Raw genomic sequence first — 26,326 nt, 5'->3', positions numbered from 1 at the left:
TCCATGCTACTTGCTTGTCTTATTTGTCTGGTCGACTTGGTATGGAAATTGTTTCTTTTTGGGATGCTGGGTGTGACCTGCCTTGAGCCCAAACCCCTTTGTTTTCTTGCTTCTGGAGAAACAAGCATGTAGCTGAATTCCATTTCCACTTTCATAAGTTAGATACATTAGTGGAGTATCGCCATCTAGTGGCGTCTATTAGCACTGCATGCCACCCCAGAGTAGTCTTTGTGAGAATAACCAAAATTGGTCACTTAAGGACTGTGGTTTCTTGGCTCTGCTGGGCATGGGTCTTGAGTTCCCACACCCTGCCCCTCCTCCTAGTTAGTGCCTTGATTTAGGAATATGAAGAGCCAAAAAACCTTACATTCTGAAGTTTGGGAGTCCCAGCTTGGAGAATCAGGCAGAGGCTTTTTCTCTCAGACACTATAGTCAATGTGCATAGGCTACCTGAAGGAGGCCGAGTCTTGTCACTGTAGCTAAGGTCCTGTCTTATATAATTTATGGTCCCACCAGAGACAACTGAGATTTTAGGAGGGTTTTTGGAAAAACCCTCTAGACTCCAGTCATACAAAACTCAGTTTCCTAGTTGAACCATTGCTCTTCATTCAGAAGATATTAATGGAGTCCTTATATGGGTTAGACACAAATGCTAGGCCCTGGGGATATAGCTATAACTAAGACACAGGTCCCTGCAGTTTACTTGAAACGGACTAAGTAATTGCATAATTAGTTTAATTACAGTTGGGAGAAGTGCTGTGAAAAAGCACAGAGCAAGAAGCCTACTGATTTAATTGGCTAAGTTCTGAAGGATGAGTAGGAAATAATTTGTTAAAAGAGGTGAGAGTGGTAATAGTGTTCCATACAAATTGGATCGCTTTGGGGGAAAACTTTGTAACTAGAAGAAGCTGTTGGAAAAACCTAAAGAAGTCTTCTGTGACAAACTGGAAACGAGGTGGGGGTAGTGGGGGTATGGAATGGCATGAAATAATGCTGGAATAAGATAGGGACCTGATGCTGGAAAGCCCAGGAGACTGGGTTAAGATTTTAGGTTCTTTAATCCTGAATGCAGCAGGAAGCTATGGAAGAGTTTTGAGCAGGAATAACATGGCATGATTTGTATCTTAGAAATACAGCACAGCTGCTCTTGCCTTCTGAGATGGCCCATGCTCTGTGGAGTGTGTTTCTCTTTAAATATATCCACTTTTTATCTATCAAAAAAAAAGAAGAAATAGCACTAGAGCAGTGGGGAAAATGGATTAGTAGGATAAAAAGTGGTTGGAGGAAGGCATGTTGCAAGTTAGTCTTTTTTTATTTTATTAATAGTATAGTCAAAGCTATGGTTTTTCCAGTAGTCATGTATGGATATGAGAGTTGGACCATAAAGAGGGCTGAGCACTGAAGAATTGATGCTTTCAAACTGTGGTGCTAGAGACTTGAGAGTCCCTTGGACTGGAAGGAGATCCAAACCAGTCAATCCTAAAGGAAATCAACCCTGAATATTCATTGGAAGCACTGGTGCTGAGACTGAAGCTCCAAAATTTTGACCACCTGATGTGAAGAGCTGACTCATTGGAAAAGACCCTGATGTTGGGAAAGATTGAGGGCAAGAGGAGAAGGGGGCAGTAGAGGATGCAGTGGTTGAATGGCATCACTGACTCAATGGACATGAGTTTGAGCAAACTTGAGGGTATAGCTAAGGACAGGGAACCCTGACATACTGCCATCTGTGGGGTCGCAGAGCTGGACATGGCTTAGCGACTGAACAATAGTTGATTTACAATGTTGTGTCAATCTCTGCAGTACTGCAAAGTGACTGTTAAATACATATGTACATTCTTAGGGCTTCCCAGGTGACACCAGTTGTAAAGAACCTGCCTGCCAATGCAGGAGACAAAAAAGAGACTTGGGTTCAGTCCCTGGGTTGGGAAGATTCCCCTGGAGGAGGGCAGAGCAACTCACTTCAGTATTCTTGCCTGGAAAATCCCACAGACAGAGGAGCTCGGCAGGCTATAGTCCATAGAGTCACAAACAGTCGGACACGACTGAAGTGACTTAGCATGCACATGTACATTCTTACTTTTTATGTTCTTTTCTGTTATGGTTTATAACAGTATTGAGTATAGTTTCCCATGCTATACATTGCGGCTTCCCTGGTGGCTCAGACAGTAAAGAATCTGCCTGCAATGTGGGAGACCTGGGTTTGATCCCTGGGTCAGGAAGAGCCCCTGGAGAAGGCAATGGCTACCCACTCCAGGATTCTTGCCTGGAGAATTCCATGGACAGAGGAGCCTGGTGAGTGACAGTCCATGGATACATTAAGACAGTCAATGGATACATCCATTCTAAATGTAATAGTTTACGTCTAGCAACCTGGGAAGTTAGTCTTTCATCTCCAGTCCTTTCTACCTGGAACCTGTTATCCCACTGTTGGGTGAGCATCTATTACTAAACATTCCATTTAGCTGTCACTTCTCTGGAACATTTTCCTGATCTCACTTTCCCCAGGTGGCTTGCTGTATGATTCCATAGCCTCCTTACACCCTTTCATGATCCAAGTTTCCACAGTTAGGAGATAGTGTGAGTCTGAAGTGTATTAGTTTGCTGGGACTGCCATGACAGTACCACATAATGGGTGATTTAAACAACAGAAATTTGTTTTCTTACAGTTTTGGGAATTTAGAAGTCTGAGATCAAAGCAGGATAGGTTCCCTCCGGTGTAAGAGAAGGGTTGTTCTAGGCCTCTCTCCTTGGCTTGTAGATGGACATCTTCCTGTGACTTCATATTGTCTGTCTTCTGTACACATCTGTGTCCAAATTTCTTTTTTTGTTTGAGTTTTTTTTTGTTTAATTTTTTGGCCATGCTGCATGCTTTGTGAAATCTCTGTTCCCCTACCAGGGATTGAACCCAGGCCCCCGCAGTGAGGAGGTAGGGTCCTAGCTACTGGACTGCCAGAAATTCCCTGTGCCCAAATTCCTTATAAGGCAGTCTACTGAATTAGGGCCCATCATAATGATCTCATTATAACTGAAGACCCTGTCTCCATGTGGAGTCACATTCTGAGGTATTAAGGGTTAGCACTTAAGCATAGGGGCTTCCCAGGTGGCTCAGAGGTAAAGAATCCACCTGCAATGTAGGAGGTAGCCTGCAGCGCAGGAGATGGGGGTTCGATCCCTGGGTAGGGAAGGTGCCCTGGGGGAGGAAATGGCAACCCACTCCAGTATCCTTGCCAGGATAATCCTATGATTATCCTGATGGGCTGCAGTCTATGAGGTCACAAGAGTCGACCCTACTTAGTGACTAAACCACCACCACCATAAGAATTTGAGGGAGGAGGACACAATTCAGCTCATATCAGGAAGTGAAAGTTGTCATAACATCAAATTATTCATGAGTAAACTGATTATTTAGGAATCATTCTTGACTCAGACATCTTACCCTGCTGAATGTTAGCATTTCTCTATTGACATCTTTGTCTAAATCACTGAGCAGTACAGTTTATATCCACTGAAAAATGAAATTGCACAGCTTGCAAAAGATAAGTCTTTATGAAGCAATGAAGTGATATTGGGAACTTAACACATCATACCCAAAGCAATAGAAAAGTGAGGATCTGACAGTTAATTTGGAAAGAAAATCAAAGATTAAGACACTAGACTTCAAAAGAAGATATGTGGCTTATCAAGGTATTAAGGACAGACTGAGAAAACCATGGTGTCCTTGGGACTTCCCTGGTAGTCCAGTGGTTAAGACTTTGAACTTCCAATGTAGGGGATGTGGGTTTGACGCCTTGTCAGGGAACTAAGGTTCTATGTACCATTCAGTACAGCTCAAAACAACAACACAAACTGTCAACAACAACAAACTATGAGGTCCTTAAGTAGTTTTGCAAAAAAGGATTCTTTATATGACTGTTTTGAGTAAAAGACCAGAGACTCATTTTAAAATGAGACTTGCCTTTAGAAGACTACATTCTAGAAGGAAGGGGTTGCTCACCAGCCAGAGACTAGCACCACCACATTCCTGTTCCTTATATCAGAATTCCTTATACACAAGTACAATCTTAAACCCCTCTCAGAAACTGCTCTGTGGTCTGCAAGGGAGGAGGGGCTATCTCCCACTCAAGTAGGAAAAATGAAATTTTGTGATGTTCTGTAGGAGAAGAAATGTGAACCTTGTAGTCAAAGTCAGGCAAACTGAAAGAGAATACTTGGAAAAATGGGACTAATAACATACATTTGAAAGAGATCACAATATTTGTCCAGGAAAATGTGATCTGTGGAGTCCTCGAATTTGTCCAAAGCAGTAAAACACTGAAAATCTGTTTGAGATGTTTACTTCTAGAATGTTCATGACAAGTTCTATTGATTTTCCTCTTTGAGGATCATCTGTACTCTGACAACTGTTTATTCATGAGGCTATAAATATGCCTGTACAGATGTATCTTTGTTTTATTTCACTGCCCCTTGGGCCTTTGGCTAATCAAGGTTTTAATAGGTTGTTTTATACAACATGACAAGTAAGCCTGAGCTAGTATAATGAGTACAGGAGAGCATTTTTTTTTTTTCAGGATAATTAGTGCACTTTTGTTATTATTGTTGTTTAGTTGCTAAGTTGTGTCTGACTCTTTTGCAGCCCCAAGGACTGTAGCCTGCCAGGCTCCTCTGTCCATGGGATTTCCCAGACAAGAATACTGGAGTGGGTTGCCATTTCCTTCTCCAGGGGCTCTTCTCTACCCGGGGATCGAATCCACTTCTCAATTACATTTAAATCTCATTCTGTTTCATTTCCCTACATCCAGGATCTATCTGAATTAATTAAACAGTTCTCAATAGAGTGGAGAACCAAGACTGTTTAATTTTAGAGATGTTTCTTTTGTTTTTCTTCTTCTTTTTTTTTTTTTCCTTTCTTGTGTGGGATCTTCCTGGACCAGGGATTGAACCCATGTCTCCTGCATTGGCAGGTGGATTCTTTACCACTGAGCCACCAGGGAAACCCTAGGGATGTTTCTTTCTAATTGACTATACAGTTTAATAATTTGTGTTGACAACAGTGTAAACATCACCATGAGCTATGAACATTAGGTCAAGAGCCATTCAATTCTGCCACAACAGAGGTAGATGATACTTCTGTGTGTGGGGATCTGGGGTGTCACTTTTTGCATTAAAGCTTTGCTCTAATATTCCAGAGATATTAAAATGACTTGTGCTGACCAATAAAAAGAAAAATTATGTGTTGGTTCCAAGTGAAGGCTTTAAGAGCAAGTATACATTCCAACATATTCTCTCTTTCCATCTGAAACGGTGACAAGCAATACTCTACATTATAATTTATGGTCGCTGTTTCATGCGCTTGAGACCTAGAGTGAGGATGACACAAAGGCTCCAGCTCACATGAGATGAAAACATAGTGTGAGTGAAGACTGAATCTTATTGAATGAAGACATTGAAGTTTTGGGGTTACTTGCTACTGCAGCAAAATTTACCCTGTCTTGATTAGTGCAGTTAGCTAATACTTTATTTAGGATATATGCAATGACATTCATAAGTGAAAGGGGCTTGCAACTCTGTTTTGTATATTTTTCTACTTTTAGAATCAAGAATACATTACCTTTTGGACTTCCCTGGCAAAAAGTGATTAAGTCTGTGATTCCCTGGTCCAGTGATTAAGACTGTGTTTCCACTGCAGGGGGCACAGGTTCGATTCCTGGTCAAGGAACTAAGATTCCCATGTGGCCAGTGGAGTGCCCCCTCATTGCTATATATGAATGCATGTGCTCAACCCACCATTTTAATTGGAAGTCTTCCCTAAATCTATTAATAAAAATCAGGGTTCTGGACTTCCCTGGTGGCACAGTGGATAAGAATCTGACTGCTAATGCAGGGGACCTAGGCTCGATCCCTGCTCCGGGAAGATCTTACATGCCTTGATGCAACTAAGCTCAAGCTCCACAAATACTGAGCCCCTGCTCTAGAGCCTGTGAGCCACAACTACTAAGCCTGAATACTGCAATCACTAAAGCCTCAGTGCCTAGAGCCTGTGCTCCACAATGAAGAGTAGCCCCCACTAGCCTGTGCAAAAAAACAAAGACCCAGCAATGCCAAAAAAAAAATCCTAGAAAAGCTTTTTTCCCCCTACATATGGAAATGTTTCTTGAAAATATGTTGTGAGAGTGTTAGTCACTCAGTTGTGTCTGACTCTTTGCAATCCCATGGACTGTAGCTCACCACATTCCTCTGTCCATGGAATGTGTTAACCTCACCGATAAAGCCATCTGGGCATTTGAGGGAAATGGTAATTCAACTACCATTTTCAAACGTGTATTATTTATTGATCTACTTAAAGTTTCTGTTTCTTCTTGTGCCAGTTTTGGCACTTTTTTCTTAGGATCACTCCATTAGGTTTTCAAATTTATTAGCAAATAGTTATTATTAACATAATTATCTTTCCATTGTACTTATTTCTTCTGCATTTTCTTTTTTTTTTTTTTGTATTTGCCATCTGTATTTTTATATTTTTATAATTTTTTTTCAAAGAACTAGTTTCTAGTTATGTTAATCTTTTATTTCTGTTGATTCCTGCCCTGTCTTTCTATGTCCTTTCCTTCTTTTTTAAAATAATTAATTTTTGGTTGCACTAGGTCTTCATTGCTGCACCAGGGCTTTCCCTAGTTGGAGTGAATGGGGGCTACCCTTCATTGCAGTGCTTCTCATTGTGGTGGCTTCTCTTGTTGTGGTGCACAGGTTTCAGTAGTTGTGGCACAAATAGTTGCTCAGAGGCATGTGGAATCTTCCCAGACCAGGGATTGAACCTGTGTCCTCTGCAGTGGTAGACAGATTCTTATCCATTGTACAACCAGGGAAGTCTCCTTCCTTCATGTTTTACAAGGGCTATTTATATTATTTGTACAATATATAAATGTTAATTTGCAATGCAATAAAATTTTGTGGATAGAGAAGATTGTTTACATGATAATGATTCTTTAGAATGTCTGAGGCTTTCTTTGTGGCCTAATACATGGTCCATTTTTGTAAGTGATCTATGATGTTTGAATATAATGTGCATTTGCTGTTTTTAATATTTAGTTTTTGGCTGTGCTGGATCTTAGTTGAGGCATGCAGTATCATTTTTTCTTTAGTTGCAGCATGCAGGGTCTTCAGTTGTAGCATGAGGGATCTAGTTCTCTGACCAAGGTTCCAGCCTAGGCCCCCTGTTTTGGGAGCATGGTGTCTTAGGCACTGGACCACCGGAAAGTCCCTGTATTTGCTGTTTTTTTGAGTATAGATTTCTATATATGTTTAGTGACTGAGCACACACACAAACACACTAGAGCATATCAATAATATTGGTCGTATCTTCTCTATCTCTGTTTATTTTTTTGTCTACTTGTTTCTGAGTGACATGAGTTAAAAATTTTCAACTACAATTGATGATTTATCTCTATTTCTTTGGCAATTCTTATAGTCTTGGCTTGATATATGATGGATATATCTAAGAAGTTTATTTTACTCTTATATAACATTTTTGGAGTAAGTAGTCTAGAGCTTGTACAGTGGCTCTGCGATGCTAGGAAATAGTTCATGGGGTCCAAAGAGTTGGCCACAGCTGAGCGGCTTTCACTTTCATTTTCAAGCATCTTACTGATTTGTCATTTCTGGTGCATCACACTGATTGACTTTGTCCAAGTTGGTTCACCACCATATCTTCTGGAAAGACAGGCCCCTTCCCTTTGATGTCGCTACATGGAAGTTGCACATGTTACTTCTGTTCACTTTCCTTTGACCAGAATGTCATCATGTGAGCACATCTAGTTCCAAGGGACATTGACAATTTTGGTTTTTGTTCTGGTGGCTATGCACTAAAATGAATGTATAAATAAATTAATAAAAATCAGGGTTCTATTTACTACTATAGGAGAGAAAAATAGATAGTGGAAGACAATTAGGAGTCTATCACAAGGTCTCAGTATTTTGTATGTGGTCATTCATTTAATCCTTTTCTTTTCTATCTACTTCTTCTACCCTCAACTTTCACTTAGTTCAACCTCCTTATTGTTTTACCCTCTCCAAAAAATAAACTTCCAGTTTTCCATTGCCTTGGGGAAGACATTTGTCAGCCTAACCTGCTTTTTAAAGCCCTGGGAGACACAGGTTTGATCCCTGGGTCAGGAAGATCCCCTAAAGGAGGAAATGGCAACTCACTCCAGCATCCTTGCCTGGAAAATCCTATGGACAGAAGAGCCTGGTCTGCTACAGTCCATGGGGTCACAGAGTTGGATACAATGAGTAACTGAGCACGGACGCATGTACTTCTTCCCATACTCTTAAAAGAGCCTGCTGCAACCAATTCATGAGCCTTTTGTGACTTCTAGGTTGACTTTTGTTGTCAACCTAATTGCTTCTTGGCTTTCCCATTTGAATTCTCTCTCTCTTTAATGATTTTATTTATTTATCTATGGCTGTGCTGGGTCTTCATTGCCATGCAGGGGCTTTCCCGAATTGTGGTGAGCAGGGACTACTTTCTAGTTGAGGTGCATAGACTTCTCATTGTGGTGGTTTCTGTTGTGGCCCAGCATGAGCTCAAGGGCATTCAGGTTTCAGTAGTTGTGGCTTGAAGGTTCTAGAACACAGGCTCAATAGCAGTGCCTACTTCGCTGCAGCAAGTGGGATCTTCCTGAACCAGGTATTGAACCCATGTCTCTCACATTGGCAGGCGGATTCTTTATCATTGAGCCACCAGGGAAGCCCGAATTCTCCTTTCTTGGGTGCTAGGTCAGTTACTACTTGTCCATCTCTTTTCCAGCTTTAAGAATTTTGTTGCTATTTCTTCCTTTCCCATTCTCTGTGATCTTGCCAGTCTATCTTTAAAAGCAAATTAAAAGTTTCTTTATTGCTATGTAGACAGGTTTCAAAGGGAATGGGTATAAATGTGTTCAACACACCATCTTTAGCTGGAAGTCCTCCCTAAATCATGTTAAATATAATTTTAAAATTACTATGAAATCTTGTGGCTTGTTTTGTTTTCGGCCGCTGCTCTTGGGATCATATTTCCCCAACCTTGGTCCTTAACAGTGAAGCATGGAGTCAACCACTGGATTGCCAGGAAATTCTCCAAATCTTGGCTTCTATTTTAAGTAGATATATTTTAAGTGAAACTCTTTCCAGGTCTAATTATGATTAATTATTTTATTCATTCATTTGATAAGTTCATTTTGGACACCTAGTATGCATCAACCACTGGTAAATGCATTGGGCATTTAGCTGTAAATAAGACAGAAAAGGGCACATGAAGTCTATATATTTAGAAGTGGTAAGAATAAAATAAAAATTAATAAGTTCAGATTTTGATAAGTACAAAGGAAGAAATAAACACTAGGAAGCTAACTTTGATTGAGTGGCTAGGGAAGGTTTCTTTGGAGAAGTAATACTTGAGATGAGGCCTAAAGGAAGAAAAGCTGCTGCTAAGTCTCGTCAGTCATGGCTGACTCTTTGTGACCCCATAGACGGACCCTGTCCCTGGGATTCTCCAGGCATGAATACTTGAGTGGGTTGCCATTTCCTTCTCCAGTGCATGAAAGTGAAAAGTGAAAGTGAAGTCTCTCAGTCACGTCTGACTCTTCGCTACCCCATGGACTGCAGCCTATCAGTCTCCTCTGTCCATGGGATTTCCCAGGCGAGAGTACTGGAGTGGGGTGCCATTGCCTTCTCCAAAGGAAGAACAGGAGCTAGTTATTCAAAGTATTGGTAGAAGAGCTTTTTAGGTAGTAAGACAGCAAGTGCAAAGCCCCCTGGATATGAGAAAGGGCTTGTGCATTCAAAGGAACAGGGAGAAAGTGTGGTAGGAAAACCAGGTGAAGGAAGAGGAGTAGTATGAGATGAATTTTGGAAAGGTGAATTGGAGCCAGATCATGTAGGACTTGTAGGTAATGATAAAGAGCTCAAAATTTCTTCTAACAGCAATGGAAAGCTATTCCAGGAGAGTGACATGATCTGATTTACACTTTAAAAAGATTTTTCTGGAGAGGGTTCAGCAGAGATCAGAAGGTATGCAGTAGTACAGGCAAGAGATGAGTGGTGGTAGTAAAAACTGAAGGTAGTGGATGAATTTAAAATCCATTTTTTATAAGACTGAGTTCCTCAAAGGCAGAGACCATGTATTTTGTCCTTAGGACTTAGAACAAAGCCTTGAGAAATTATAGCTGTTCAGCGAATATTAGTATGAGGGACTTCCGTAGTGATCCAGTGGTTGAGAATCCATCTGCCAATGCAGGGGACATGGATTCGATTACTAGTCCAGGAAGATCCCACATGGCATGGAGCAATTAAGCCTGGGTGTTGAAACTACTGAAGCCCACACACCCTAGATCCCATGCTCAGCAACAAAAGAAGCCACCTCATTGAGAAGCCGGAACACCTCAACGAGAAATTAGCCCCTGCTGGCCACAACTAGGAAAAGCCCCTGCACAGCAATGAAGACCCTGCACAGCTAAAAATAAAATAAAAATATTTTAAAAGTTAGTATAACAAATGAGTGAATCACACAAGTTCCTGGACTGGATTTGTCAGGCCCTACTCCTGGCTGCTTCCCTGGTGGCTCAGATGGTAAAGCGTCTGCCTGCTATGCAGGAGACCCAGGTTCGATCCCTGGGTCAGGAAGATCCCCGGAGGAGGAAACGGCAACCCACTCTAGTACTCTTGCCTGGAAAATTCCAGGGACAGAGGAGCCTGGTAGGCTACAGTCCATGGGGTGAAAAGAGTCAGACACGACTGAGCAACTTTACTTCACTCACTCCTGGCTGCTAGGACTCTGGAGAGATCTCCCTGGAGCTCGATCGTCCAGTCACTGTGTTATCAGACTGTTGTAGCCATTTAGTAAATGGTTAGCATGGCCCAGGCATAGTGCTGATTGTTGAAGCATCATCTCGAATTCTCACAATATTCTTAAAGGGTGGATACTGATATTGTCCTCATTTTACATTTAATTTTATATGGTTACTTGACTTGGCTCAGGTCACCCAGCTATAAAGGGAGAACCCACATCTGTTTGCTACAGGAATTGGCATTTACAGGAATTGGCTCTTTTTCCCTAAAAATTCCCAACTGCCTGAGTCTTGACAGGCTGGAATAAGAACACTCCCCAGGAATCTTTCGCAGTATGTCTGAACCTGGACGAAAATAAAATTACTGTTTTGATCACAGTAGGCAAGGCCATGGTGGAAGGCAATGGATGGTGCTCCAGGTGTGAGGAAGTGTAATCATTTCAGCCTGCCAGTTATCTTCCACTCAGCCAGCTGCAGGAAACGAGGCACATTACTTCCCATAAACGACTTGTCTTGCAACTTTCTGCGCTAGTCAAACCTTCTCCGAACTTTGGTTTCCATCTCTACCAAATGGGGCTGAGAACACCGTTGTCACTAGTAAGCTTTGGTGTCAAGTTAAGTAAGACAGTTAATAGCTTTAGATGTTTAAGCACAGTGCCCCCGCAAGTAGTGGAGAAACGATAAGATAAATCGAAGCTCGATAAATCGTAATCAGCTAGTCAGATTTGGAGTCTGGGGTCGGGTCTAAGAGAATGGCGTCAGCGGATTGGGCCAGTCGAAGCGGGGCGGCTCCAGAGGGAGGAGCCAGCTGCGTCCCGCCACAGCCCGAGCTCTGAATCAAGCGCGGTAGTTTCAAGCAGTGACCAATCCTAGGACAGCACTGTTTTGCGTCAGTTGTTGCGGAGGTTCAGAGCCACGCGTCTCTCACCGATAACAGTTCTAGCCGTTGCAGGTAGTTCTAGCCCGTGCTCGGCTCCTGCGTGTCCATCCGTTACGACTCAGAGGACAGAAAGAAAATTTCAGTTTCCCTCCTAAGTATCGGGCCGAGAAAGAGACTCCAGGCTACTCGCTCCAAACATGTAGAGCAGCACTAGCTTCTTTTCTGGAAGCTGCTGGCCAACGTCCAGTCAGGAGCTGTAGTGCCAAAATTCTAGTTCTTACGTGACTTGCTAGAGAAGCAAAAAGTTGCTTTCTTCGAGGAAGGCAGACTAGGGAGGAAAGGTACCCGGCAGAACCAGATGGTGCGGGCGGGGGATATCCTTGGGTTGGTTTGGGGCTGGGTCCTGGCCCTTTAAACTCGAGGGGGAGGATCCGGAAGTGGATAGGCGGGGCGAAGGGCCCTGGTATATAAGAGGACCCAGCCGCGCGGGGTCTCCAATCTGCCATTTTCTGTCCCTGAATAAGTCTCTGGTGTCCCGAATTCCGTCTGTTTTTCTCACAGGCTGTGTCCCGTCCGTTGGCCCACCACCTCAGGGGAACGATGGCCGCAGAGTCCACAGCCACTGCCGCCATCACCGCAGAGCTGGTTTCCGCCGACAAGTAAGCCGGACCGTGGAGAGCTTGAGGCACTGGGCAGTCCTCAGGGAGGGGGTGGTGGACGGAGGCTCCCTGGGAGGGGCAGACTGGAGGGTTGGAGGACGTGCCTTCCAATGAACAACCGGCGCTATTCGGGAAGGCTCGGACACTGGAGAAGCTCACCTCTTGTAGAGAGTCTCTCTCAATATCAGTAACGCCGGTCGGCTGGCGCCCCCTGCCCCGCTTTTCGCGGCCGCCATCTTGCCGGGGGCAGCGGTGGCTGTCTCCATTGCCTGCCCCTCTCTTTCCTCCCCCGGCCCGGGGCTATCGGTGTGGGGGGGCGGGGCCCAGGCGCGCCGGTGTGCCTTCTTGCCCCTGCTATTCCCACACAGCAGGTGTGCGCCTCCGGTAGTATTCTCAAACACCTCGGGAAAATAACCAACAGAGATTTGGCGCCAAAAAAAAAAAAACCTGCACGAGGAAGGAGGCTGGACTGGTAGCTCGGGGTGGGCGGGACCTCTAGGGGGCGGGGTCGTGCGCTGAGGCGTTCGCTTCCCTCCGCGGGCTCTGGAGCAGGGGGCGGGGCCCCGAGGAGGCGGGAAAACTCCATTGTTTGGGGCTGTGCGGCTCGCGGTCAGCCTCGTACTTCCGTGGTGGGACACAGGGAAGCTTGTTCCCCGCGGTCTCCGTGCTCACCTGGTACCCTCCTACCTTCAGCTAGGACCATTTCTTTTTGTGGTGGAGAGCATCGTGGTTCTTTTTGATTTTAGCAATGTTGGCAGGGGACTTGATTGCTTGTAGGGTACTTGGTCGGGTCTTGAAGCATCTTCAGCGCTGCGTTGAGGTCTCACTTCTAGCAGCGTTTGGTTGCTAGGAGAATGGGCAGTATTATGCTTGAAGTGCAGTAGAAGGGAAGACATGATTGCTGTAAAAACGGCACAGTGCCACTCAGGTATTTTTTGAACAGTGAAGGGAAACGGGACGTTTATTCTAAGAAACATAATTTAAATTATTGTGTCAGAGACTGGTTAAGCCCTAGTATTTCACGTTTTTATTCCCTCATTTCTCATCCTTCCTCCATCCCCAAAGCTTACTTGAGAGGAAATTGCATGAAAATTTAATTAGCTAGTTGGAGAGAACAATAAAGGCAGCATTCCTCAGTTAAATTCTTGAAACAGTTCAGGGGTAAGGCGTTTATGGGGGAGGGTGAAGAAAATTAACATGAATTTAGACTCTTAAGAATGCACATTATAATTCCAGTATAACCATTGAAAGAATAAAAAACATAACTTTCAAACCAGTAGAGAGAAAAAAATGGAATGAGAAATAAACCTTAATTCAGAGTTGACTTTGATACCACTTTCATTGCTTAAGTAGTGAGCGTTGGGCCACAGTTTTGTCATCTCTAAAAAGCTTCAGTTTGGCTTCTGTTCCCTCATGCCATTTAAACAGCATTGGTAAAGTTTATCAGTGACTGTCTAAATGTTAAATCAGTCCTTGTCCTCACTAGCTTTCTGAATAGTTCTAACTAATTTTTAATGTTTTTATGTTACAATAGATAAAGAATATAACAGTTTGTAATGTAGTGGTAAGGAGGAATGAGAAAACTTAGGAAGTCTTATGTGGTGCATGAATTTTAGTTTAGCTGTTTTATTATTGTTTCTGAGCTACATAATTGGACCTTTAAATGAGAGATGCCAAAGTAAAAATGAATGGTTTAGCTCATCCTTAAAGTTCTGGAGTTTGTTTCTGTTTCTGTTTCTGTAAGTGTAAGGTTCATCTGTGTTGGTGTGAGGCTTATTTTGGTGCTTAGTATTCCGCTGTTTAAAGTGAGATAAAAAAAGAAAAAAAAAAATAAAGTGAGATCAATAACTTCTTGTACTGGGTTGGCCAGAAAGTTTGTTTGGGTTTTTTTCCATAAGCTCAATAAGTAAGCTTTACCATGAGATGCATTAATGTCACAGTAATTAGAATATAAGATTTAGCCAAGGTAGCCGTGGTACTAATTTTTGGTGGATTGGAGATGTTAGGCTAGTATATTAGCTCAAATGTGTAAATGAGAAGAGTCTCGGTGGACCTGCCAAAAAAAAAAAAAAATACTGTTCTTACAAGATCGTTTTATTTACTCATTAATTTTTTGTGGCGTGGCATGTGGGATCTTAGTTTCCCGACCAGGACCTTGAACTCGAGCCCCTTGCATTCTCGATCTTAACCATTGGACCACCAGGGAAGCCTCTTTAGAAGATTGTTTTAAATGAAATCTGATATTTGATAATCTCAGGATGGTTTTGAGGTGAAGGAAAAGAACAGATCAGAAAAATAAATGGAATATTGAAATTATTTCTGAACAAGATGAATATGACTTGTACTCTTAGGACAAGCTTTTTCGTCATGACATCCATTAACTTTGATAATCTATGTGTGTCCAAAAGAACTCTTCACTTACCACTTTAAAAGCTGGGGTTCAGAGAATTTCCTGGTGGTCCATTGGTTAGGACTCAGTGATTACACTGCAGAGGGCAAGATGTGCAGCCCATCCAAAAAAAATAGTTTTAAAAAAAGCCCTGAGGTTCACCCTTAAGATTCCACAAAAAAAAATGTCCTTTGTTCATGGACTGGAATGCTTGATACTGTTAAGATGTTCATACTACCCAAAGAGATCTGTAGATTCAACAGTCTGTCAAAACACCAGTTTTGTAGAAATAGGAAAATGCGTCCTAAAACGCATAAGAAACCTCAAGGGACCCCAAATAGCCCAAACATTTTTTTTGTTGTTTTTGGCCTTTCCTTGGCCTGGGCCCGTAGCAGTGAGAATGTGGATCCACTGGACCACCAAGGAATTCCCTGCCAAAACAATTTTGAAAAAGGACGAAGTGTGTAAGTCTCACTTCCTGATTTCAAAACATTGCAAAGCTATAATAATTAAAACAGGGTGGTACTGGCATGATGGAGCAATGGAATGTAATAGTCCAGAAATAAATCCTTGCTTGTCATCAAATGATTTTTGTTAAGGATGCCAAGACCACTCAGTGAGGACAGGACATTCTTTTCAACAAATTGTCTTGGGAAAACAGGATGTACACATGCAGAAGAATGAAGTTAGACCCTTGTATACAAAAATGAGCTGAAAATGGATTAAAGTCCTAGATATAAGGCCTTAAACTATACATCTCCTAGGAGAAAGCATAAGTTGAAAGTTCCATGGGACTTCCCTGGTTGTCCAGTGGCTAAGACTCTGTGTTTCCAATGCAAGGGGTATGGATTCGATCCTTGGTCAAGGAATTAGATCTCCATATGCCTCAACTAAGAGTTCACCAAAAAATAAATAAAAGCAAATATTAAAAGCCCGTTGGAAATTCCCTGGTGGTCCAGTGGTTAGGATTCAGTGGTTTGACTGCAGTGGCCTGGGTTCAGTCCCTGCTTGGGGAACTGGGATCCCTCAAGCCATACTCCCAACAAGGGTAGTTCTTCTGACTTACAACATTACAGATTAGTTTTGTCTGTTTTTGAATATTATATCTACGGTATGTTATTATATGATCTCTTATACACAACTTTATGTGAACCATCCACATTACATATTGTTTAGTGATTCTTTTTGCTGTGTGGGTGCCTGCTTTTGAATAGCTTTATCTGTTCTATCATAGGTGGGTGCTGAACATGTATTTATTTGTAAGGGTATCTTAAAACTTTTTATGGAGGGACTTCCCTGGTGGTCCAGTGGTTAAAACTGCAGGGGGCACAGATTTGATCCCTGGTCGGGGAACTAAGATCTTGTATGCCAAGTGGTGCAGCCAGGAAAAAAAAAACAAAACTAGACAGATTATGTCTTTGATGACTAGGAGTCAAGAAAACTGGATTCTTATTTCTGGCTACCATGGTGGACCTCAGTTTTCCCATTTGTAAAATAGTAGCAGTAATGAGGAAGGTTCTTTTAGGAAATTTTCTTTTAGCAAGATTTTGTGAAGCAGTTTTTTTTTTTGTCCTATTTAAGGCATAGTGAAAGTGTTAGTCCCTTAGTCATGTCCAATTCTTTGTGACCCCATTGACTGCAGCCTGCCAAGCTCCTTTGCCCGTGGAATTCTCCAGGCAAGAATACTGGAGTGGGTAACCATTCGCTTCTCCAGGGGATCTTCCTGACCCAGAGATCTAACCTAGGTCTCCTACACTGTAGGCAGATTCTTTACCATCGGAGCCACCAAGGATTCCCTGTATTTATCGAGCATTTGTTTTATATAATGAGACAGAAAAGATCTCTGCTCTTAAATGGAGAGTACTTGTGATAGAGACCATAAATATGATGTGGACTAGAGAATATCAGTGATAAAGTGCTATGCAAATAATTGCTTTACCTTCCCCTAGTTTAAAGAGATGTGAGGTAACTGGGTAGTTATTTTAGATTGGGCAATCTGGAATGGCCACAAGGAGATGAATGACCAGGAGCCAGCAATCTGAAGTTTCCATTCATGAGTAGGAGAGAGTGGATACAGATACAGGCAGGTTGATGGTTTTAGTGGTTGAGGGAGACTTTCTGTCTAATGGTGTCTATTTGCTCAATGAGGGGTGAAGCAAGACCTGCTTAGAAGTAAGGGAGAATGGAATACAGTGTAGGAGATTTGAGGAGAGAAATTGTTACTTTGGAGACTTGGAAGACATATTTTAGGGAATGTAGTAGGATTGCCAGTTTTGTCCTTGTTTCAGATGTGGGGCCAAGAATTTAAAAAGAGTGCTGTTTTCTTAAGTGTGCATTCAGCTGCTTTTTTGGAGCAGACACAGAATAGACAGCTAGAGGGTTGAAACCACCTCTTGTGGAACTTAAAAGTTCTCTAGAAGAAAGGTCTTCTTTACAGAGTGAGGGTTTACGTAAAGGAAAAAAATTTGAAGATACAACAATTGGAGATTTCCGCCCCCCCCCCCCCCCCCCCCACGTCCAGCAACTACCTATTTGGTCTCTTGGTGCTTGTATTCCTTAGATAGAGCACCATCTTCTCTGCATTCAAACTTCCCAAGATGAAGTGAAGTGAAGTCGCTCAGTCGTGTCCGACTCTTTGCGACCCCATGGACTGTAGCCTACCATGATCCTCTGTCCATGGGATTTTCCAGGCAAGAGTACTGGAGTGGGTTGCCATTTCCTTTTCTAGGGGATCTTCCTGACCCAGGGATCAAACCTGGGTCTCCTGCATTGTAGGCAGATGCTTTACCGACTGAGCCACCAGTTGCTTTCTTTGCTTCTTCCCTTTCATAGCCAGGCTTCTTTAGATAAGATTCTGCATTTCTAGTCTCCCATTTTTTCCCCTTCTATTTGCTTATACATTTAACAGATATATTCAATATATATTTTAATATGTTGGGTTTTAGAGATACAAAGATGAATAAGATACTAGTTTCTGGTCATCAGATCACAATCTAACTGGACAACTGTGTTCTGAGAATATACACATTTGTCCATCCTGTCTCAATTGGGCTTCTTTCTTTTATGTCATTTAAACAACATTGCTAAAGATAATCATTGTCCAAATGCTGAAGTAGTCCTTATCGTTTTTAGCTTCCTAATTAGTTCTTTTTGGTACCTTTTTGCTGCCTCTGATACCAGATACTCCCTCCTTAATTTTGTTTTCCTTTGATGCTGCCTCTAATTCTTCCTATCTTTTGGTTCTTTCATTGTTAATGATTGTTAGCGTCTTTTGATTCCTTATGTGTGAAGCATTGAGCTAAGTACTTTGTGAACATTCTCATTTAATTTTCAAAACAAGTCTTGTGAGATGGTACTGTTAATAGTTGAGGAAATTTAGGTACTTCACATGGTAAGTGGCAAGGTCACTTGTCCTTAATCCTACCCTTAGTGATTCAGAATTGTTCACTTACTTTAACAAATATTGATTAGATGCCAGGCTTTGTGGTTGATTGTAGAATACAGTTCAGGATAAAATAGACATCGTTTCTCAGATCTTAATCCGGATGGGGAATACAGAAAGTCAGTAGGCAGTTAGAATATAGCATGAGTTATGATTGGTGTTATGTATAGATTAGTAAATCATTTCTGTAATTGGGTAAGTTACTACTATGGAAAATAGGATATTGACACATACCGCAAGGTTTTTTTTTTTTTTTTTTTTGTGAGAGGATTAAATGATAATGTAATAGGTACTGCTCTATGACATGTTTGCTCTGAATTGCCTTTGGAATCTTACCCGTTTAGGTGTTTTATAAGCACCTCAAAACCAACTCCGAGGGACTTCCTTGGTGTTCCAGTGGGTAAGACTCCACTCCAATGCAGGGGGCCTGGGTTCTATCTCTGGTCAGGGAACTAGATTCCACATGCTGCAATTAAGAGTTTGCATGCTGCAACTAAAGATCCCTCTTGCTGCAACTAAGACAGTTCAGCCAAATAAATACATACATTTTTTTTTTAAAAACCAACCAACCAACTCTTAATATGTACCCACAGTTTTCACTAATGAATCCTGTTCTTGTACCTTATTTTGCTCGGATAGTGCTCAGTTTCCCTATCCCAGAAATAAAAATTCCAGATTCACCCTCCCTCCTTTCCCAGTTTCTAAACAGTCACCAATATTTAGTAGTTTGGTGTTTTGTAGTGGGGCTTAGAAATGTAAAGCTTAGAGGGCCAGATAGGAAAAAGTGACGTGGTGGGGATTGAAGTGAATTCTCCCTTATTAGTGTTAGGTCACTATTCAGCTTTGCTTGATTGGGGAGAATGTATGCCACAGTGGCAGATATTTTTGATATTTAAAATATTATTTCTTTGAATAGGACATACGTTCCTAGTTCAAAATCCAGAAGAGGCAGTATACAGCGAAATGTTAATTAACCCTTCTTAGCATTTTCTCCTTACAGTCCACCAGTGTTCATAATTTACCAGTGTTCGTAACTTATTATGTATCCCTCAGTGATCTTTTGGGCTTCCCTGGTGGCCCAGTGGTCATGAATCTGCCTGCCAATGCAGGAGTTGCACGTTCAATCCCTGGGTGGAGAAGATCCCTGGAAATGGAAATGGCAACCCACGCCAGTGTTCTTGCCTGGGAAATACATGGACAGAGGAGCCTGGCAGACTACAGTTCATGGGGTTGTAAAGAGTTGGACACGACTTAGTGACTAAACAATAACAGCAATGATATCTAATCATATAACAGCAGATTGTATGTTGTTATTAATTCTACATTACCATACAAATGGTAGCACATTTGATACATCTCTGACCACTTTATTAGCAGTGTATCTTGGAGATGATTCCTCATCAGGATGTAATTTCCTCATTAAGGCATAGTTTTCCTTTTTTTTTTTTTAATGGCTGCATTTTATTCTATTCTGTGGCTGTCTCATAACAGTTTTCCTTTTGGTGGACATTTGAATTCTGCCCAGAATTTAATTATTACAAATAATGCTCTAGTGAATAATCTTGTAAACCATGGACTCATCTATAGGATAAATTTCTTCAAGTGGAACTGCTGGATCAAAGAGTGTTCACTTGTTATTTTTTATAGATATTGCCAATTAGACCTGCATAGAGGTTTTGTCAATTTAGATTTCTATTAGCAGTATATATTTAAACCTCTGTTAGCAATTGGTTAGCGTGCAGTACTTATACAGCAGTGCATGCAGAGCATTGCCGAGGTTGTGAGTTCAAGCCTGACGTGGAGCATGACTCTTGGATACCCTCATGTCCCTTCTTTTGATTCCCTGGTGGCTCAGACGATAACGTGTCTGCTTGCGATGCTGGATACCTGGGTTTGATCCCTGGGTCAGGAAGATTCCCTGGAGAAGGCAACCCACTCCAGTACTCTTGCCTGGAAAATCCCATGGACTGAGGAACCTGGTAGGCTGTATGGTCCATGGGGTCGGAAAGAGTCGGACACGACTGAGTGACTTCACTTTTAGCAGTATATGGGAACAGTTGTTTCTCTTACATTCTTGTCTTTGAATATTTGATGGGTAAAAAATGTTTTCTCATGGTAGTTTTGTGTTTCTCTGAAGAGTATGAGCATGTATTCAGACATTTGAGCTCTTTGTGTTTCATTTTCTGAGTATGCTTATAACCTTTGATCTTTAATTGTTGGACCTTTTTTCCTGTTGATTATAATACTCTATATTTGGTAAGTTAACCTTTTGTGAAATGAATTAGATGGAGTAGAATTTATCAGTCTTCTATAATTTCTGAATTTAAAAAGGCCTTCTCCAGATGAATTACAAAGTAATTTTCCCATGGTTTTCTTTAATAATTTTTGGTTTTACAGTTTACATAACAATTTTTCAAGAGAAGCAGAAATACAGATTTTTTATGTGATTTCTTCATAGTTTTAAATGTAGTAGCTACTGTAATTAATATTAAAAAAATAATTGTGGATAAACTTGTCTGTGTCTCAGATTAGACATGAACATTAGTGTATAATTTTTTTCCTCATCTGGTGTTTGTTACATTGTGGTCCCCAAACCAGTAGTAGCATCACCTAGAAAGTTGTTAGAAATGCAAATTCCTGGACCTCATAGTAGATCCACTGAACCAGAACTCTAGGGTTGGGACTCAACAATCTGTTTAATTCATGTAGACTGAAATTTGAAGAATCACTGCTTTAATTATGTCTTTTCTTACGACTGTACTAGTATGGCCTTGATTGGTTCATGCCCTTTTTGTCTAGGCTACTAAGTAAGAGTAGAAGTAAGTTTATCACTGCTGAGTGCTTTACAGTGCTATTTAATAATATACTGAGCTATTTCAAATCCTGAAAGATGATGCTGTGAAACTGCTGCACTCAATATGCCAGCAAGTTTGGAAAACTCAGCAGTGGCCACAGGACTGGAAAAGGTCAGTTTTCATTCCAATCCCCAAGAGAGGCAATCCGAAAGAATGCTCAAACTACCACAATTGCATTAATCTCACATGCTAGTAGAGTAATGCTCAAAAATTCTCCAAGCCAGGCCTCAGCAATACGTGAACCGTGAACTTCCAGATGTTCAAGCTGGTTTTAGGAAAGGCAGAGGAATCAGAGATCGAACTGCCAACATCCGCTGGATCATTGAAAAAGCAAGAGAGTCCCAGAAAAAAATCTATTTCTGCTTTATTGACTATGCCAAAGCCTTTGACTACGTGGGTCACAATAAACTGGAAAATTCTGAAAGAGATGGGAATACCAGACCATCTGACCTGCCTCTTGAGAAATCTGTATGCAGGTCAGGAAGCAACAGTTAGAACTGGACATGAAACAACAGACCGGTTCCAAATAGGAAAAGGAGTACATCAAGGCTGTATATTGTCACCCTGCTTATTTAACTTATATGCAGAGTACATCATGAGAAATGCTGGGCTGGAGGAAGCACGAGCTGGATTGCTGGGAGAAATATCAATAACCTCAGATATGCAGATGACACCACCATTACAGCAGAAAGTGAAGAACTACTAAAGGGTCTCTTTATGAAAGTGAAAGAGGAGAATGAAGAAGTTGGCTTAAAGCTCAGCATTCAGAAAACTAACATCGTGGCATCTGGTCCTATCACTTCATGGCAAATAGATGGGGAAACAGTGGCTGACTTTATTTTTCTGGGCTCCAAAATCAATGCAGATGGTGATTGTAGCCATGAAATGAAAAGACGCTTACTCCTTGGAAGGAAAGTTATGACCAACCTAGACAGCATATTAAAAAGCAGAGACATTACTTTGTCAACAAAGGTCTTGTCTAGTCAAGGCTATGGTTTTTCCAGTGGTTATGAATGGGTGTGAGAGTTGGACTATAAAGAAAGCTGAGCGCTGAAGAATTGATGCTTTTGAACTGTGGTGTTGGAGAAGACTCTTAAGAGCCCCTTGGACTGCAAGGAGATCCAACCAGTCCATTCTAAAGGAGATCAGTCCTGGGTGTTCATTGGAAGGACTGATGTTGAAGCTGAAACTGCAATACTTTGGCCACCTGATGCAAAGAGCTGACTCGTTTGAGAAGACCCTGATGCTGGGAAAGATTGAAGGCAGGAGGAGAAGGGGACGACAGAGGACGAGATGGTTGGATGGCATCACCAACTCAGTGGACATGGGTTTGGGTGGACTCCAGGAGTTGATGATGGACAGGAAGGCCTGGCATGCTGCAGTTCATGGGGTTACAAAGAGTTGGACACGACTGAGCAATTGAATTGATACCCATTTTTCCTAGTTTTATCCACTTCATACTTTTGTACCACAGGGTATATAAGAAGTAAATTTGATGATATTAGACGTTCAGTGCCTCAGCTTGATAAAAGTTTAATGACTTAGGTTGGCATCAAAACTAAATGATCTGTTTCTAGCCTTGTTCCTAGGAAGTGGGCACATGGAAAGTAGGGTGAAGGACAGTTACAAAGGTGTAAATTTCAGGTAATTCCCTGGTGGTTCAGTGGTTAGGACTCCACACTTCACTGCTGTGGTCCCTGGTTCAATCTCTGGTCCAGGAACTAAAGTCCTATGCTGTGCAGCCCGGTCCCTGCTCCCACCGTCCGCCCCCCCCCCCCCCAAAAAAAAAAAAAGATTTAAGTATAAAAATTGAGAGTAAACATTTGGAAATGAAGAAATTTGACATTACTGTGACATTTCTGTTTTATATTACAAAAACCCATCTCTTGCACATTGGAATTGAAAGTCCGGTCGTTTGGTCACAGGTAATTTGAGAAACTCTGCTAGAATTAGTGGAAGAAGCTATCTGAAGGTAACTAGCTATGACAGGGGCTTCCCCTGGTGGCTCAGTGGTAGAGAATCCACCTGTCAATACAGATTCAGTTCCTGGATCTTGAAGATCCCCTGGAGAAGGAAATGGCAACCCACTCCAGTATTCTTGCCTGGGAAACTCCATGGACAGGGGAACCTGGCAGGCTACAGTCCATGAGGTCACAAAAGAGTCTGATACGTCTTGGCAACTAAACAACAGCAAGCTATGACAGGAAGTATTTGTAGATAAGGATCCTGGGCCATTCCAGGGTTCTGGTCAGATCATTTGCTGCTTACCGTGCAGCTGAATGCATTAGCTTTTAAATTGTGCTTTTTTCCTGTCACTGTGAAGTCTGCTTATTTTCAACCTCATTTCCCTGCCCACCTCCCCTCCCCAGGACTTTTCATCAGACTTGTAAACCAATATAATATTTATCAAAGGTTTAGGAGTTTCTAGCAAGGATACTGGAGAAGGCAGTGGCAACCCACTCCAATACTCTTGCCTGGAAAATCCCATGGACGGTGGAGCCTGGTGGGCTGCAATCCATGGGGTCGCAGAGAGTCGGACATGACTGAGCAATTTCACTTTCACTTTTCACTTTCATGCTTTGGAGAAGGAAATGGGAACGCACTCCAGTGTTCTTGCCTGCAGAATTCCAAGGATGGGAGAGTCTGGTGGGCTGCTGTCTATGGGGTCGCACAGAGTCGGACACGACTGAAGCGACTTAGCAGCAGCAGCAGCAAGGATACTAGATCCTGTTGAAAGTAATTGACAATTTTTCATCTCTAAAGCATTTTCTAAGACTCAGATTCCAATATAGTTAGCCCCTGCTTGTCATTTAATCTCTTCTGCTTTTCCCAAATTGTCCTCTCTGCTTTTTTTTCTGGGGTGGGGGAGCGTTGGCGCCTGTGGCTTGTGGGATTTTAGTTCCCCCACTTGGGCCATTGGCAGTGATGGAGCGAATCCTAACCACTGGACAGCAGGGATGTCCTCTGCTATAACTTTTGTTGGAGGCTGATTCCGATCCTTAGCATACAGTAGATACTAATAAAATGTCTATTGAATTTGATTTTTGAATTAATATATTTTTTGAATTGAGTGAGCTATTTTTTAATCGTTCATTTATTTAGTCCATATTGTGTATATTACTCTGCTGTTTTCATAAATTTGGTATGCTAAATAATAAAGTCCAAGTATGAAAAATTGACTCAGTTCTGTTTGTGTGTATATTTTAACCTTTGAAGTTTTCAGTAGTGTTATCTCCTGCAACTTTCTGTGTTCTCTCATACTCCTAGCTTCCTTGCTGCATGTACTTAAGTTCTAATGTATGGCTTCTGAGGTGTTTAGTAGTAAAGTTTTCTGTTTTCCCACTGTCCTTTTTCTCCATTTCATCACAGCTAACAGCATTCTCTGCTCTCATTTGAGATGTAACTGTCCTTGGTTTAAACTCTGGTGTGCTTTGAGGCCACAGTTAAAGATGATACATATCCTTAACTGAATATTTCCTTTGGGATATAGGTGAAAACTGGTGATAGAGGAGGTAACAAAGGCAAGGATTTAAGTTAATACCAAGTGAATGGTGTCAGTGTATAGCATTCCTAAGTAATAACTCAGGTCAACCGTTTTCTTGAAACCTGCCTAAGGTTTAACTGTGTGGTAAAGAAAGGGTAAATTCTTCTTTTCCTTTATCAATTTTCAAAATAATACAGTGGTCTCCCGTCATTTTCCAGATGACTAATGAGTTTTTTTGTTTTTGTTTATATTATTGAGAACTCACGAATTTAAACATATTTGGAGTTTTCCAGTCAATTGCAGCTATAATCTTTTTAAAAATGTTTAAAACTTTATATTGCTATATAGTTGATCAACAATGTGTTAGTTTCAGGTGTACAGCAAAGTGATTCAATTATATGTATACATGTATCCTTTTTCAAGTCTTTTTCCCACTTAGGTTATTACAACATATTGAGCATATTTCCCTGTACTACACAGTAGGTCCTTTTTGCTTATTCAGTTATTATCTGTGTGTGTTTTATATTTATTTATTTGGCTGCTTTGGGTCTTAGTTGCAGCTCATGGGCTCTTATATCATCATTGTGGCGTGAGGGATCTTTCAGTTGTGACTTGTGAACTCTTAGTTGGGACATTCGGGATCTAGTTCCCTGACCAAGAATCGAACCCGGGCCCCTTATTGAGAGCTTGGAGTCTTACCCACTGGGCCACCGGGGCAGTCCCTATTATCTTTGTTGATGCTCACTCACATTGTCCCTCCTTTTGGTCAGTGAGATTTTGTTGAGGTTGGCTCCCAAGTGTGCTTTTGTAATAGGAGCCTTGGTTCCTTTTAGTGGGAAATGGATTTTCAGGAGCACAGTCTAGGTTCTAGGGGATACTCATTGCTGCTGAGTTGGTCATTATTTCTAGACTTTTTCAGTAAACACGACTATGAAATATTTTTAAGATATTTATTAGTACTTTTCCCCCCAAAAATGGAATGTTCTGGAAAACTTTGCTTTTTCCTTTTTTTAAAAAACAAACTTATTTTTAGTGAGCAATAAACTGAAATCTAGGATGTAACTGTCTTGTTCATTATATCAGTAGTAGCATGTAGCAAATAAGCATTCGACAGTTACTTGAAGGAATAAGCGTTAAATTTGATAATGTAAGTAAATGTTCTGTAAGATCTGAATATATTGGACATTTAATAAAAGCTCTTTTTATGGCTTTATGTTTTTAGGTTTCTAGTCTTAAAATAGCCTTTCATTTTTACTTTTTTTCCCCTTAATTTTTCTTTACAGAATTGAAGAAGATGCCCCTGCTCCTTCTACTTCTGCAGATAAAGTGGAGAGGTATGATTATTTACAGTGGTGTGATTTGATTTATATCTAGAACATAGACATAAGAGCTATGTAACTTGAGGGTAGTTTGTTTTATCATCTTTAATAGGTAACAAGTGAGAGTGAATATTAAAGTACTTGTTCATTTTAAAGTATGGAGTCCTGACAGTGATGTCATCAGGGTTTTTTGTATTTGATTAAAATATTTGAATTTTAAAAGTTATTTAATTCTGCTCTTTATTTGGTACACAGCATGCCTGGCAAATGCTAGCTTATTCTTTGTTTGAATATGCCTACTGATTTAGATCTCGGTTTTGTAAGGTTGCTATTTTCAATTTTGTTGTTAATTCTTGTTGAAAGTTGTAAATTTTATATTGCGCCCACATGTATTTCCATGTAACTTCTGCATCTTGATGTAACCATAGTTCTTAACCAGAGGAAACATAATAATTGGAAAGGTTATCCAAAAGGTAAA

The 26,326-nt window shown here is 41.3% G+C and overlaps 1 protein-coding gene and 1 non-coding gene across 3 annotated transcripts in view; both read left to right on the top strand.

Annotated features, from left to right (window-relative positions):
- Positions 1-10,584: 10,584 nt before the first annotated feature.
- On the top strand, positions 10,585-10,657 carry TRNAS-GCU (transfer RNA serine (anticodon GCU)). The gene has a single exon. It is a non-coding gene; the product is annotated as a tRNA-Ser (tRNA).
- A 1,109-nt stretch (positions 10,658-11,766) lies between these two features.
- NASP (nuclear autoantigenic sperm protein) overlaps positions 11,767-26,326 on the top strand; it is a 29,667-nt gene continuing 15,107 nt past the window's right edge. The window contains exons 1-3 of one of the 2 annotated variants that reach the window (XM_020897385.2): positions 11,767-12,041; positions 12,262-12,359; positions 25,813-25,863. In XM_020897385.2, coding sequence (XP_020753044.1) covers positions 12,301-12,359; positions 25,813-25,863 — 110 coding nt within the window. In that variant the 5' untranslated portion in view covers positions 11,767-12,041; positions 12,262-12,300. Of the gene's footprint in view, positions 12,042-12,184; positions 12,360-25,812; positions 25,864-26,326 lie in introns of those variants that run through there. The other variant, XM_020897387.2, reaches the window with a different exon arrangement.

This window comes from Odocoileus virginianus, chromosome 5 (assembly GCF_023699985.2).
Source record: "Odocoileus virginianus isolate 20LAN1187 ecotype Illinois chromosome 5, Ovbor_1.2, whole genome shotgun sequence".
Taxonomy (NCBI): Eukaryota; Metazoa; Chordata; class Mammalia; order Artiodactyla; family Cervidae; genus Odocoileus; species Odocoileus virginianus.
The sequence above is the reverse complement of the archived record's forward strand: the minus strand, read 5'-3'. Positions and strand labels throughout refer to the sequence as shown.